At 39.0% G+C, this 16,002-nt stretch overlaps 1 protein-coding gene across 1 annotated transcript in view; it reads left to right on the forward strand.

Moving 5' to 3' along the window:
- LOC122811147 (vitamin D 25-hydroxylase) overlaps nt 1-13,425 on the forward strand; it is a 167,675-nt gene extending 154,250 nt beyond the window's left edge. Inside the window, exon 5 of the mRNA XM_044082788.1 lies at nt 12,002-13,425. Coding sequence (XP_043938723.1) covers nt 12,002-12,177 — 176 coding nt within the window. The 3' untranslated portion in view covers nt 12,178-13,425. The remainder of the gene's footprint in view (nt 1-12,001) is intronic.
- The last annotated feature ends 2,577 nt before the right edge of the window (nt 13,426-16,002 follow it).

The raw sequence follows: 16,002 nt of genomic DNA on the forward strand, positions 1-16,002 counted from the left end.
AGGAGCCAAAAATAAAATTGACATGTTTCGTTCACATTTAATCCACCATGAACTTCTTCAGAATAATGATACAAACTCATTAATTGTTTAAATACTTTTCACGTAACTTCACGTGACTTAATCACCCAATACAAACAATCAATGTTCAATGTAAAAACAGTACTTATAATACTTAATTATAATACAAAATTTTTTATAATCAAGTGAAAATACTTAATAGAACCGTTTAAAAAAATACAATATTGTATTACTTTATAACCTCTGTGCTTGTAAAAAGCACTTGATGTTAATAACATCATTTAGCCCAGGAGGCTCATCTGCATTAAGCAAAATCTGCCATAATGCTTCTCTACATTCAAGTTTGACTTTAAAATTCCCAGAGAACAGTGTGTCGTTAACCCTTTCCAAAACTGCAAAACTAAACTTTTTAAAGTTGACACAAGATACAGAATGTCTAGCTAAAGCGTTAGACATATCTTTCTTTTTAATAGCAAGATTGTGTTCATAAATACGTTTGTTCAGTGACCTAATAGTTTTTCCAATGTAAAACTGTTCACGTGTCACATGAACCAATGTAAACCACACTGTGGGTTTTACAAGTATAATGCCCTTTACTCCAAATTGTTTTATTCATATGTTTCAAATGAATAATATTACAACCTGCTATGTATCTACACTGTTTGCAACTATTACAAGCAAATGTACCAAAATTGGACTCAACAAAATTGGATTGCTTACAACTTTCAACCACACTTTTGATAGTAATGATTTTGTTGTAGGTAAAGGAAGGTTTTTTACCTATGATGGAACTTAAATCATTATTACCTAGAACAACTTTCCAATTGTTGATTATAATCTTTTTGATAAAACACATTTCATTACAAACAGGTATAGGAAAAGCCAACCTAAATTCATTAGCAACTTTAAATCCATTGTCAACATTAGTACTACGGGCAGTAATAACTTGATGTGAAGTAACTTGATGTAAAATAGGACGTGTCTTATCAGTTCTTAAAGTAAATACTTCATTCTGAATGTTTTCTAACCAAGTACTGTTATACCCTCTATCAATAAAGAAATGTTTCAGTTTTTCAACTTCTTTAAAGAACTTGTCGTCCCTACTCGTCAATCTACTTAATCTAATTAACTGCCCCTTGACTACACCACGTTTCATAAATTCAGGATGTAAACTATTGTGGTATAGATACTGGTTGATAAATGTAGATTTCCTAAAGATGTCACTCTCAAAATTGACTTTATCGTTGCTTAAACTTAAATGTAGGTCCAAAAAGTTTATATCACCTCCAAAATGACCAATAGTAAATTTCAAAAAGTCTGTAGTTGTATTTAAATAATCAACAAACTTATGAAAAGACTCTAGATCACCACCCCATAGGAAAAACAAGTCATCTATGTATCTCTTGTAAAATACAATGTGATTAGCCAAGGAATACAGATATAAAAACTTGATTTCCCACATGGTCATAACTATATTTGCAAAAGTGGGTGCAACTCTGGACCCCATGACAACGCCTGAAATTTGTTGATAAAAAAGTGTTTTCAAAAGAAAAAAAGTTGTTTTCTAGGACAATGTCCATTAAAGTACATACAGTGTTAACAAGATCATTTTCCATATCAGTTTATGTACTAAGAAATTCCCTTAAATATTCTACCCCTATAGTCTGATCAATACAAGTGTATAATGATACAACGTCCAAAGATGCAAAATTAAATACTATACCCTTTGGACACAACTTTACCTAAAAGCTCCAACAGATGCCAAGAGTCTCTCAAGTAAGACTTTGTTTTCTGAACTAAAGGGTTTAATAGCTTATCCAACCAAACAGAGATAGCCTCTGTTTTTGAAAAACTAGCTGACAAGATAGGTCTAAAGGGAATTCGCTCACATTGCTTATGCAATTTTGGAATACCAAAAATAGTGGCCAATTTAGGATATTCAATATGTAAAAATTCATATGTAATGTTGTCAATGCCACCCTGAGTAAACAAGTCAAAAAGAATGACATCGACCAAACAAAAACATTTACTTATGAATTCCTTACTGACTATCCTATAACAACTGGGATCATTTAACAAAGCATTCATCGCCATACTATAATCAGTAGACTTCATGATGACTATTGTTCCCCCTTTGTCAGCTTTCATTACACACCAATCACTTTTGTGGGCAACATAATCCAAAGCTTGACGTTCACGTATAGTGATATAAGGCTCAGAGGAGTTTTTGTACCTGTGTAATTTTCTAAATTATTGCTCACAGAGCTTTCCAAAAACCAACAAGGTAGAATTTAACAAAGGGTTAAATGTACTTTTTCTTTTACAAATACCCTCACCATATTCCATCTTAGCCACTCCTTCAAAGATATATTGTAAATTCAATTTACGGAGATACAATTTTAAATCAACAATAAGTCTAGGTATATTCGCATTATTAGACAGAACAAAAGGAAACCACCTTTGAAGTACAGTGATAACTTCTGGGGGCAAAACTTCGTCAGTTAAATTGAGTACTGTAATGCCATACTCTAATTCTTTCTGCAATTCTTGCCCCTCCCCTTGTTCCTGGTCTGGACCCTTCCAGACTATCTCGGCGTCTTGGTGTTCCCTGCCTTGCCTGTTAAAAAAGGACCTGATTTATTACTTGAAGAAACAACTTGCGCAAAAGATGTGCTCGGCTTTACAATATCTATAGACTCAGTAACATTCTGATTGTTAACAACAATGTTCTGGTTGTTATTAGTAACATTAGAAACATTAGAAGACCTCAAAGGAACTTGCAGTTCATTCACATTGTTGACACCATTTTCACTTTCTTTACTCACTTCAACTTCTGGGACAGACAAAGGCCGTGTGCTGTTGCCTTTTTTCTTTTTCAAGGGATAAGCCACATTGTTACGATATGCCAATAAATCCCTTTTTAGTTTTCTCTGCTTCCTTTCAACTATGGAAGCACGAAGTCTGTCCAGTTTAACATTAATACCAAAGTAAAGAGTGGCTAAACTATTAAAACCTTCGGATGCCCTAATATTAGCATCCAAAAGCTCAGCTTGTTCCTTCAAAACTGTTAATTCAACTTTATAATGCTCAATTAACTTGCTCATAAAAGCTATGCCAGTGTTCATTTGAAACATATGAATAAAACAATTTGGAGTAAAGGGCATTATACTTGTAAAACCCACAGTGTGGTTTACATTGGTTCATGTGATACATGTGAACAGTTTTACATTGGAAAAACTATTAGGTCACTGAACAAACGTATTTATGAACACAATCTTGCCATTAAAAAGAAAGATATGTCTAACGCTTTAGCTAGACATTCTGTATCTTGTGTCAACTTTAAAAAGTTTAGTTTTGCAGTTTTGGAAAGGGTTAACGACACACTGTTCTCTGAGAATTTTAAAGTCAAACTTGTATGTAGAGAAGCATTATGGCAGATTTTGCTTAATGAAGATGAGCCTCCTGGGCTAAATGATGTTATTAACATCAAGTGCTTTTTACAAGCACAGAGGTTATAAAGTCATACAATATTGTATTTTTTTAAATGGTTCTATTAAGTATTTTCACTTGATTGTAAAAAAATTTGTATTATAATTAAGTATTATAAGTACTGTTTTTACATTGAACATTGATTGTTTGTATTGGGTGATTAAGTCACGTGAAGTTACGTGAAAAGTATTTAAACAATTAATGAGTTTATATCATTATTCTGAAGAAGTTCATGGTGGATTAAATGTGAACGAAACGCGTCAATTTTATTTTTGGCTCCTGACTTTTTTCAACTTCAGACATTTACTGGCTTTTTCAGTTATTTGGTTCTCTTTTGTGTGTCGTTTTCTCTAACAAGTAATAAGTTGACATGGGGCATAAAGAAGAATATAGCTACTTTACAGTTGATAAGATTTACCTGTGAAAAGTGTAGTGACAAAACTCTTAAGATTCCCATGACAGGCATAAAAATATAGTTTTTTTGTAAACTACTAGGGATCTGTGAAAAACATAAAATATCTTCCTGCTATAAAACATGTAATTATTGTCTAAACAAAAATATCCTCAGAGTAAATAAAACAGACAAGCTGAAGTCATCCCTGGAACCCTGCCTTGGGATGCAGCTTATCTGGAAGCACCTGGTGGTTGGACAACCCATACAGCCATAAAGGATCAGATAAAAAAATCTGCATGAGGCCACCATGTGGGCTCACCATCTGTAAGGAAATAGATTGGGCTGAGATGTGATACCAATCAGCCTGGCAGGAGTGGTATAGATTAAGATGGACTAGATCTTGACAATGGAAACTGGCTCTTTGTACATGTAATGTTGTCTCACTGCTGGGAAAGGAATTTGGGCCAATACTATAGTCTATAAAAAAAACCAGCTAGACTTAACTGGTCTTATCTATACTCACAGTACTATTTCTAAAGCCAGATGTTTAAAAATGGGTGATCTCACTCATGCTGTAGAGTTCATCCTCAGGCAAGTGTGGATATATTCACAAGCCCTTAGGTGGGTACTGTTATTAATACATTTATGAGTTACAGAAAGGAAGACTCTGTCAATTGCTTCTGTAGTTCTACTGGAAAACTTCAACAGTCGTATGGAGGATGATGGAGATATCTGGAGGGGATGGTTGGGAAGAAATGTTTGTGTGATCTAAACCTGAGTTTTGAATCAGTAACAGACTTCTATGCTAGTCATGAATTGGCCATAACAAACACCATATTTAAGCACAAGGTACTGGAGCACATGAGATAAAGGTAAGTGATCAATGAGACAAAGGGAGCCATCAATGAGAGACAGGTAAGTGATAGATGAGACAAAGGTCAGTCATCGATGATACAAAAGTCAGTGATTAGTGAGACAAAGGTCAGTGATTGATTAGTGAGACAAAGGTTAATGATTAGTGAGACAAAGGTCAGGGATTAATGTGACAAAGGTCAGTGATTAGTGAGACAAAGGTCAGGGATCAATGTGACAAAGGTCAGTGATTAGTGAGACAATGGTCAAAGGTCAGGGATCAATGTGACAAAGGTCAGTGATCAACTTTATAATTGTATCATTAGGCCTGAAGCTGTAGGATCTAGACACTCAGTTTCAAAGAGGCACTGAACTGCCAAGTGATTATCATTTCATGGTCATTTGGGTCAATTAGCCGGGCTACTGTCTTGACAGACCTGGAAAGCACAGATATGTTATAAGGATGTCATTTGTGTGACTAGATGATGCTTCTGTGTAGGGTGAGTTAATCTCTCATCTCAGAATAGCTCCTCCCATATATCTATGAAGATTGGAGAATATGCCCTGTTCAAGAACTCAACAGTTGAGATAGTGGCAGTGACAAGAACTGTGACCCTAGGGTGATGGCGCTTGACATGACAGTGATGCTAGGACCCATCAACAGACAGCAGTCATCAGAAAAGCTTTCAGGTTCAAGAAAGATGCCATCCCTTGCACTGCTGGCAGGTGTCCCCAGATTTGACCGACATATACTGACAACCCAAACCTAGTAAAGAATCTACACTGGTAGTTGCTGTAATGAAGGCCTTTGTGAGGGAGGAGCTGGCACATCTTTGGAGAGTGATTTCTGCACAGCCTCTAAGAGTTTCTGCAAATTATATTAGCAAGGATAGTCGCTGCCAAAGTGAAGAAATGCTGACCTTAAATTGAGACAGTGCTTAGAGGTAGTTCTCTGATTCCAGAGAATGTTACCTCCTCTCAGGAAACAATTCCAGAAGTAGATAGAGGAACTGAATTAATTTTGAATATGAGGTCACTGCAAAGATTAAACATTTGTGCTCTTGCAAAGCTGTGAGAGTGGGTGAAAGTGTCATGGTTACCATATTGCTTTAGAAGGCTGAGAAAGTGCCTTTATCTTGGTTTATGGGGTGGCAGTCCACATTTTATAAAAGGGAAACTAGAGATTTGGACTTGTAAAAAGCCTATGACTGTGCAGCCTGGAATATGTTGTGGGAAGTGCTAGAACAGTAAGAAATTCCAGAGCCACTCTAGTGTGCCATTTTGTTCCTGCATTTCAAGAGGTTCATAGGTTGGTACTAGGCTATGGGCCCTAGGGCCTATACAAGCCTAGCCATAAGAATTCCCTGGCTATTTCTTCCCACACTATTTACTTCCCTGGACCCCTGTCTAGCAGGGCGACTGATGTGATCCCCAGGGTGTATTTTCTTTCTCCCATACAATCTTCAAGGTTCCTTTTTAAGAGGGCCAAGGAGGTGCTCTGCTTGACATGTATGGGCAGTCTATTCCAGAGTCTGGGGAGTCTATGGGCCAGGAACCTATCCCTCCAGCATGTTTTGTTTATTGTGATGACAAGGTTTAGATCCCTGGAGCGTGTGGCTCTGAGGGATTGGGATTTCTTTAAGTGTAGCGTGTCCAACAGCTCTGGGTTTGACATGGCCTTGTATGTTAAGCAAAGATCACCTCTGAGTAGACGATATGCGACAGAGTATAGCTGGAGTTTTTTAAGGTGGTCAGCATAGGGCATCTGCTTTAGGTCTGTGATTTTTTAGTGAGGTATTTCTGTGGCCTTTCCAATTGTTGCAGATGTCTTGAGAGGTACATACCAAATGGGGCATTGTATTTTATAATGGGTCAAATGAGGGATGAGTACAGTGGAACAATTACCTCCTTTTTTCTGGACGAAAAGCCCTTAGTGATGAGGTGTGCCACATAGAAGGATTTCCTGACTGTTGTAGTGATGTGGTTATTGAAGGTGAGACTACTGTTCACCTGTGTCCCCAAGTCTCTTATCACACTTTCGGTGTTTAGTGTACTGCAACATATGAGGTAATTCACTGGTACATGTTTTTTTCCCAAAGGGTATAACTATACATTTCTTGGCATTGAGCTTGAGCCCATGGCTCTGGCACCAAACATCTGTTTCTGTAAGGCCCTTTTGTAGAGTATCCACATAATGTGGGGATTCAGTAATGGCTCCCAGTTTGCAGTCCTCTGAGAACTTTGTTAGCCAGAGTCCCTTAGAGTTGGCCTGTACTTCAGAGAAGTAGATGCCAAACAAGAGCGGTCCCAGGACTGAACCCTGAGGTACTCCACTTGTCTGGAGCTGGATTTAGAGTCAGCTACTTTTACAGTGTGGGTTCTGTCAGTAAGCCAGTTGGCAACCCATCGAGTGACATAGGGATTAATGCCCAGCTTAGTAAGTTTATCTATGATTCCAGAGTGGGGGATGGTGTCAAAGGCCTTGGCAAGGTCCAGATAGGCTGTGTGGACTGCCTTACCCTCATCCATGGCTTTGGAGACTGATTCGAAGAAGTCACTCAGGTTCAGGAGACAAGATTGGCCCTTCACGAACCCCAACTGGGTGGGGTCCAGTGTTTGAAGGTTGCCAATATCTTTGTTTATAAGTTCCATGATAATATGTTCCATGGCCTTGCAGATCAGGCTCATCAGACTGATGGGGCAATGGATCCCCCCTTGTGGAGTGGAATAACTGTAGCTGTGTGCCACTCAGTGGGCATAAAGCCTGAGGTGAGGCTATGATTAAACATGACACTTAGGTGAGGTGCCAGTTCATTTTGTAGTTCATGCAGTACACAGCCCAGGATGTCATCTGGTCCCATGGATGCTGTATTCTTAGCTTTGGAGAATGCGTTTTCTACCTGTGTGGCTGTTATTACCGGAATTTGGCAATCTTCCGGTATTGAGATGGTCCATTTAGGGGGTGAGATGGGGTGAAGTTGGCACTGAATAGATCTGCCAGGATATTGGCAATATCCTTGGGATCAGTACATTTAATGCCATTATGTTGTAGCTCAGAGCAGATCTGAGCATTGCCATTTAGATTCTTGACATAGTTATAGAATACCTTGTGGTTGTCTTTGGAATCTTTGGCAATTTTATTTTCATAACTAGCTTTGGAGGATTTTACGAGGGATCTCAGCTTCTTACTGAGGCTGGTAAGGGAATTTTTTGCATTGTGGGATTTTCCTGTTTTCTGCAACAGTTTCTTCCTTTTGTTGTAAAGTTTGTTTATGGCAGGGGACCACCAGATTGGCTTCCTTTTTTTGGAGGAGAGCATCTTGGTTCTATTTGGGATGGCACAATTCATGCATGAGTGGATGTGCTCATACAGTGCCTTAGTGTAGGACTCAGCAGTCAAACTTATAGTTCCCGTCAGCATGGGTGTCATGAAGTTTGTCACTTCTGACTTGAGTAGCATGAAGTTGGCTTTGGAGAAGTTTTTTATGGAGGTTTCCTTACTGAGGAGTGGGGGTGGGATATGGATGTTAAGGGTGGTTAGCTTATGGTCTGACCTGACCAACAAGGGGGTGACCATAGGTGTGGAGCATCGATTTCCCATGTTGGTAATTACCAGGTCTAGGATATTGGAGCCCCTGGTGGGACTATGGATTAGTTGATCCTGGGCCTTGGTTTTATGAATTCCATGAACCATTGGGCAAAGGTGTTGGTACACGAGTAGTTTTCCCAGTTAATAGCAGGGTAGTTGAAACCACCCAGTACTAGGGTGTTTGGTTGTATCTTAATATTTTTCAGTATGTTTAGAAAGGTGTAGTGAGAATCTTGGAGCATGGTGGAGGATCTGTAGCAAGCTACAATTTGGATTGCAGTCTTACCTAGTGTTAGTTGCACCTGGAAAATTTCAGATGCATTATGTCGGGCAACTAGCCTGGTGGTGTGAATATCCTTGGTGAATACGGACACTCCTCCACCTTTAGTGTTTCCATCCTGGTTTGGTGGCCGAAAAGTGTGGTAAGAGTTGTAGCCTGGTATTGCAGGGGTCCTCTCTGGAGCCTTGAACCAGGTCTCAGGTACTGCATAGATATCAATGTTCTCCATTTTTAGGAGTAACTCGAGAGTGTGTTTTGAGGTTTGGACTTCTAGCATTGAGTACCTTCAGATTTTGCATGCTTGTACATGTTATAGTGGTGGTTTTGTCCTTTGAACTTTGCCTAAAAAAGGCACTATAGAGGTGGCAAGAGCCTTAGCCAGTAACCTGAATCCCAGGGGCGACAGGTGCAGACCATCTCTGGCAAAGCATCGTGGTCTGTCGATCATGTTGTCCCAGGCAGACAGATCATGGATCCCCTTTGAATGACACCAGAAGCTTAGCCAATTGTTGAAGTCAATCATTTTGTCCTTATATTGTGGTATCATTCTGGGTGAAGGCAGGATGCTTCTTAGGGCTAGGGTCATGCCTGACTGGGCCACATGATCAGAGAGCTCTTCCATTTCTCTTTTCATGTAGTCCAGGGAGGTACGTCTCAAGTCATTCACTCCAACATGGACAAGGACAGAGTCATATTTGTACTTGTTGTGGAGTGACTTGAGTGCATGTGTTATGTGGCGGATCCTGGCACCTGACAGGCAGCTGACTGTAATTTTCTCCTTGTTCACCCTAGCGAGTGGGACATTGGTGTGCCTGACTATAGAGTCACTTGTGTCTAAAGTGTAAGGTACGTCGTCTTGCCTAAGGAGCTGTTGCTAGTTGGCACATTGGTGTTGTGAGCTATGTGACACTTTGGTTGTGATTGGTGTTTGCATTTTAGCTTTGGAGGTCTTTGTTGCTTGGGCAGGTTACAGTTAAGGGCCTCTGCATATGTTGATTTAGTGTTGTTATCAGTGGGTGTTGGTGGTGTGAATTTAGAAGGGCTATGTGTTGCTTGAGGTGTAGTGTGGGTGTTAACCTTCTCCTTTTGACTGTCTAGCACAATCTTGGGTGGAGAGAGCTTTGCTTCCAGTTTGGCTATGTAAGTGCATCTCTCTCAGGTTGTAGTTTTGAGTGGTAGGAGGACAGGGTTGTCTGTGTAGATGAGGCAATTGCTGCATTGCCCCAGTATGCCCAGATTCACCAGGTGGACAGGAGAAATCACTTGAAGCTGACCCTTGGACATGCCTGGTTTGGTGCTTTTTTGAAAAGTGCAGGAGCTGTTTTCCCTTCACTTAGCAAAGTACTTTGCAATTATAGGCTATTTAGTGCCTATGATTAATTTCTCCTTATTAATGAGGAGAACTGGGTGCTTGTATCAGTTTAAGGCTTCCTAGTGCTTTCCAGCAGGTATTAGAGCAAGTGCTAGTCACAGGGATGCTTAAAGGTAAGATGAAAAAAAGGTGAGAACTGTGTCTGCAATGTCAACATTAAGTCAAAAATATTCAATGTGGGCTTAACACTCTGCAAATGGTCAAGTCTTGTCTTGTATCTGGTCTCCCCTACTGTTTGATATCATTATGAACAGAAAATGAAGATGTGTCCACTCAGAGGATCTGAAGGTTGTATTTTCATTGTTCACAGATGATGCCCTCTTAGCTTCACGTTACTTTGCCATCCTACACTGAAGTGATTCACTAGTGACTATGATGTGGTTGAGATGAAAATCAGCAACTGCATATCAGAAGTCATGGTCTTCTCTCAGAAAACAGTGAACTTCTCTTTCCAGATGAAGGGAAGCAGCAACTTGAGGTGAAGGAGGTTAAGAATCTTGGCATCTTGTTTAGGAGTGAGGACAGAGGGGGCTGGGGGATTTCCTAACAGACTGGTGCAGCAGTGGCATTAGTTCAGGCATTGTGCCAGCCCTTCGGACAAAGCTCACAATTTACACATCTCCATTCTCACTTACCATTATGATTTAGGTCTTGACTGACAGAATAAGAATGAGGATATAGGCAGTAAAAATGGGGTTCACATGGAGTGTAGCTGCTTCCAGTCTTCATGATAAAATGAAGTGCCTTGAAATCCAAGGGAGCATGGGGGCACTGCACCTCCATGTTACGTTGGTCAGCTGAAGTGTTTTGGGTATCATATGCAATGCCTCCTGGGTGCCAGCCAGATAAGAGGCACTAGTTACAACCCACTAGAGAGAGGCACCTTAGCAGTCATAGCACACAGTGGAGAAATTATAACAATTAGCTCATCTGGGAAGACCTGGGGATCACACAGAAGGAGCTAGAAATGGCTACTGAGGAGAAGAAACTCTGGCCTTCACTACTCACCGTGTACCACCATGACTCATATGAGTACAAACAGTTTAGAAAATGATCATGTTGATTTTACTCACATATCCCTCCTCTCTTATCTATATAGATATAGCTGTGATTTCACTTACACGTCTGCACCCCAGAAAAAAAAGTTATAAATAAATCCATCCCTTCCCATGTACCCAAAACCCATATGAGCTTCCCCTTAACCACAAGTACTTGTAAGACCTTTAGTTTCATCTCCATTTATCTGTCATCTCAGCAATTCATTAATGGCATTCTGCCATTTCATCAGTGTTCATGGCATCTTCTGAAGTGTCATTCTTTCCTCATATTCATAATAGTTCATCATATTCATAATAATAAAACATCTATTTTTAGCTAAGACTTAGTTACTGGTGGAAAACAGTAGTTCTTCCAGCATATCTGGTTGTTCCTGCTATTTAATACAGCTTGAGTGGGACATTGTAATACAACATGACTTAAAAGCATTACTGCAGCCATTGAGGAGTTGTGTCAGATTGATTGACTAGTTTGTTTCATGTACTGTACAAATCAAAGATTTTTCAATGTGACAGTGTATTCTGAGACGGGTCTAAAATAATGGATATGTTTAAAAAAGCAGTGAAATATGAAAAGGACTGAAGGATAGTAAGCAATATTTACAGGAAGAACATGGCTTAGGCCAGATATGTCATCTTAATCTTTAAGCAGAAGAAGCAAATTCCAGAAGGAAAAGATATGCAAGATTTATTTGAGAGTATGCATTAATTTGTCATCCATCGCAGTAAAAAATAAAAGCTAGAATGTGTTTTTATATCAGCTCGACTAGATGAAAAGGGGGCTCAGAGGAAATTGATTTGTTTAGTTAATTAAATTCATCATAACGAGTTCAGCCAGGCCAGAGGGAACAGGAATCCATTTTGTTGCCTGAAGTCTAAATGGAACATTGGGAATGCAAAAGAATAAACAACATTCATATTGTTATTATTATTTTTTTTTTTTTACTTCTAGGCAGACGGCATTGCCTTGGAGAACAACTAGCCAGAATGGAGTTTTTTCTGTTTTTCACAACATTGCTTCAAAGATTTCACCTGCACTTTCCAGATGGCTTTGTTCCAAATCTTAAACCCAAACTAGGAATGACTCTGCAGCCTTATTCCTACCCAATCTGTTGTGCAAGGCGTTAACAAAATATTTAAATAAAAAATAATTACAGTACGCAGAGAAATGAAAACTTGCAAAAGGTGCTAGTCAGATTAAAGATTACTTTACCAGAACTTCATCTTTCAAATGAGTTGTACAGCTTAAAAGCATTTTTATCAATTCTATCTTCTTCTGAATATGACACTGACAATCAGATATTACACATGCTGTATGATTTTATTTTATTATCTGTTACTTATCTTTGAATCTTGGCAAACATCTTTAAATACAGGTATGTCTTACCTTTTCTTTTAGAAAATTAGTTTCATCCCAGTCTGGAGGCCATTGAAAAAAGAAAAACAGGAATGCAATCTCCTTTTGGCAAACATAGTTCTGTAATTCTGAACATTTAAACTAGACATAAAGTAACCTGTACTATTTCTGATGGTTTGTTGTGGAACAAGACAGGGTAGTACAGATAACATCACTGGGACAAGTCCTTTTACTAGGGAATAATCTTACCACCACCTGCAGGGTGTGATGGCCACTTGCCTACCAGGCATGGTAAGACTTCCATCCATACATCATATCAAACCACAACTTGAGACCTAACATGCAGCCCATTGCAATAATTTTATCTGTCTGAATCTGATACACTTCTACAAGCAAATAAGGTACTCAGTTTTGAACATTAGAGCTCTCACAGTTACTGACAAGTAAGAGAATAACATGCATTCTGTAGATTTTACGATGTCTGTAGTGAGCTGCTTTTATATAAAGGGAAGTAGAAAAGCAGCAGAGAGAGACATTGGAAAAAGACAGGGCTGTATTTATAGTCTGGGGCTGCACAAGTGCATACTGTGCATTTGTGGACAGTGGAGCAACACAGATATTCAGCTAAGATCAGCATAACATAATAGTTTTGAATATGAAAAAGCAAAGTAACTACTGTAATCATGCTTCTTTTTTGTAAAAGTGTACCTTGTGTAAAGTTCATTTTTTCGTGTGTGTGAAGTATTTTGTGGAATCATAAATGGTATGTGTCTTGGCATATTTTGTGCAAGCACTACTGAGTGCAGTCATGCTAAAAGCATTAAAAGCTGCGGACTGCGCAGTGGCTAAAAGTGGGTTTTTTATGTTTGTTTTTAACGTAAAGGGGTTAGAACTGTTTTATATAGGGGCATCCTTTCGTGTATACCCTGATGGTGTCATTAAAAAATAGAAAGGGGGTGATAGGACCGATTGAAAAAAGGGAGACAAAACAAGAGGTGAACACACAAGGGAAACATTAAGATGTTTTGAGTTGGGGAGAGGATGGACTCTATGTTTGTGCTGTGGATAGAACCCCCTATTTTCCATATATTTTTTTTTTGTAAGAGGGTAGTGTGGGTGGGAAATAGGGAAGAGGGTGAAAGAGAAATGGTTAGGGAAGAAGGGCTGAGGAAGTCCCAGTTGTGTACCCAGTCCACAGAGCCTCAAACATGTCCACTGCCAGATGGTGTTGCAGTAGAAGTCCCCGATGAGATGGTAGGGGCTCGTGTTGGCATAGTGGTTGGCACCAACTGGGCAAGCATGTCTTCTATACATTGAAGAGAGGCTTTGACTGATTTAATTCTCCTGTCCACTACCTCTTCCAGTACGTCCTCAACCAAACTCTAAAGCCTCTATTCAGTGAGGCTTGCCATGCTACCACATGGCGGAATGCCTGCAGGACCAGCACCTCCACTCCAACCCTTTGAGGATGTCCCTGGATGGGCAGAGGGTGATCTGTCCCTTGCCTGTAAGGTACGCGCATGGTCTGCTCCTGAGGGATTTGAACCTATACAAGAGAATAATAAAGTGGGAGAAAAACAAAACAACAAAGGAAAAAGAAAGACATAAGCAAAATAAGGAAAAAAAAAAGGATGCAGAGAGACAAAACTGAAAAAGCACAAAAAATCCACACAATATTGTTGTAAATGCAAGGTAGAACCTCAAGAAACCACTGAGAAAACATCTTTATTGAAGTACAGTTGTGTATGGGAAGTGCTTATGTGTACACTTGGGGGCAGTGATTGGGGAAGTGCTTAAGTAACTGAGGTGAATGTGTAAGGGTAGTGCTTATGTGTTTCAATTCTGTACTTTTCCAAACACATTTTACAGTACACAGACATCAAATATGAACAAAATGTTGTTAATCATGGTTAAAATGGCAGTATAACATTTTCCTTAATCTGTTTCTGTCATTTGCATTTCTTTCAGCTGCAAATGTATAACAACAGTTGTAGGATTACCACTGAAATCAGTTTTAAAAGCAATGCTGTACTACTGTTTATGCTACCCTGAATTATGTGTAATAATTTGTACTGTGCTTAGTTAAGTAATAAATATCTTATGGATACCTGTTACTGTTACCAGAAGATTCCACCTGCCTCTTTGTTCTTCTTTTTGTCTTCTCCTGTTGGGAGTTATATTGGATCTCTTCCACAGCTAGGAGTAAAAGAGAAGACTATAATCTTGTTTATCTGTTTTTGACTGTATTCCACATATACACAATATCTTATATTTCCTGTAATCATTTCTTTTTTGTCTTAGCCTGTTTGATTGTAACTGAGTGCATCCATGTGTGTATTATTAAAATGCAGTAGTTAAATATTCTACTGCATTGTGTAGGTACTGAAGAAGTATGAATGCAGGTCTGTCTTTTGCTTTTAAAAATGCATGTAACACTGTGCAATACCTGAAATGTCACAATTCTAGGAAGTGTGAATTTCCTTTTTCTGCAGAACTTTGTATGATGTACAATAAAGAAGTAGAACAGGTTGTTCTCGTAAAGGTTATGTGCTGCTCGTTATTTTGTAGATGTCCGTAACTCATCCATGGTTTTTCAGATGCATCCATGTAGTGTTTCATACATAATCCAGAATTCGTTGATGTAGTTTGTAACACATTTGCGTTATACTACAATTCATAGACATGAATAAAAATTACCCTAATTTGCATACTAAAGGTGTAATTTGGCTTGAATTTATGCAGCAGGGTGAATAGTCAAGATAGGTGGCAAATTTAAATAACTCAGACATCACAAAGTAAGAAAAAGTTTAAAAATTAATTATTAACAGGCCAGTTAGCTGCTGTCAATTGCAATGCATTTTGAACTGTATTGTGCTTTTAAACATAACATTGAATGACTGGTTAATTACGGGGAAGTGCTTGCAAGTTGTTTGACATGCGGTGCTTTTCGATGAAAATATCAAAAATGAACAATACATTACAAAACTTTGGTATTGTCCATACATCTGAGAGGTAGTTATTGCAGCTGAGAATGTGCACTAAGCAGAAGACAGAAATACAAAGACAGGACTGCAGTTTAATGTAGCGGTAATTACTTCCATCAGTATTGAATAAGCTGACATTGTAGTGCACTTTGAAATCACATTTTTGTATGCTTATTTATGTATTTTTTGTTGGAGGCAGGAATAGTAGGCCAGTGGTTTGAGTGTAACTGCTGATGTCATGCAGACAGTACTGTGGCAAGTGTCTGACCATAGCCCCTTTTATTTATGTATGTATGTATTTATTTATTTCCCTGTGTAGTACAGATGGAGAATAAGGGGTCCAGGCATAAATATGATAGCTTTAGCCATGATGAAAATCATGTACTTATGGAAGCAATTAGGACATATGGCAAACCATGGTTGGTAAAGGGGGACCCCAACAAGCTGAGAGTAGCAAGCATGGGGCCAAGTAGTTGTAATCAGTGTAGCTGGAGTCAGAAATAGATTTGTGGCACAGTGCAGAAATAAGGAAAACTATATGTTAGGACATGCTAGAAGCAAGGCCAGACATAATGCAATTTCCAGGACCACTACAGCGGATGGGGGGCCTCA

This window comes from Protopterus annectens, chromosome 9.part0, assembly GCF_019279795.1.
Source record: "Protopterus annectens isolate FY-2018-M chromosome 9.part0, PAN1.0, whole genome shotgun sequence".
Lineage (NCBI taxonomy): Eukaryota > Metazoa > Chordata > Ceratodontiformes > Protopteridae > Protopterus > Protopterus annectens.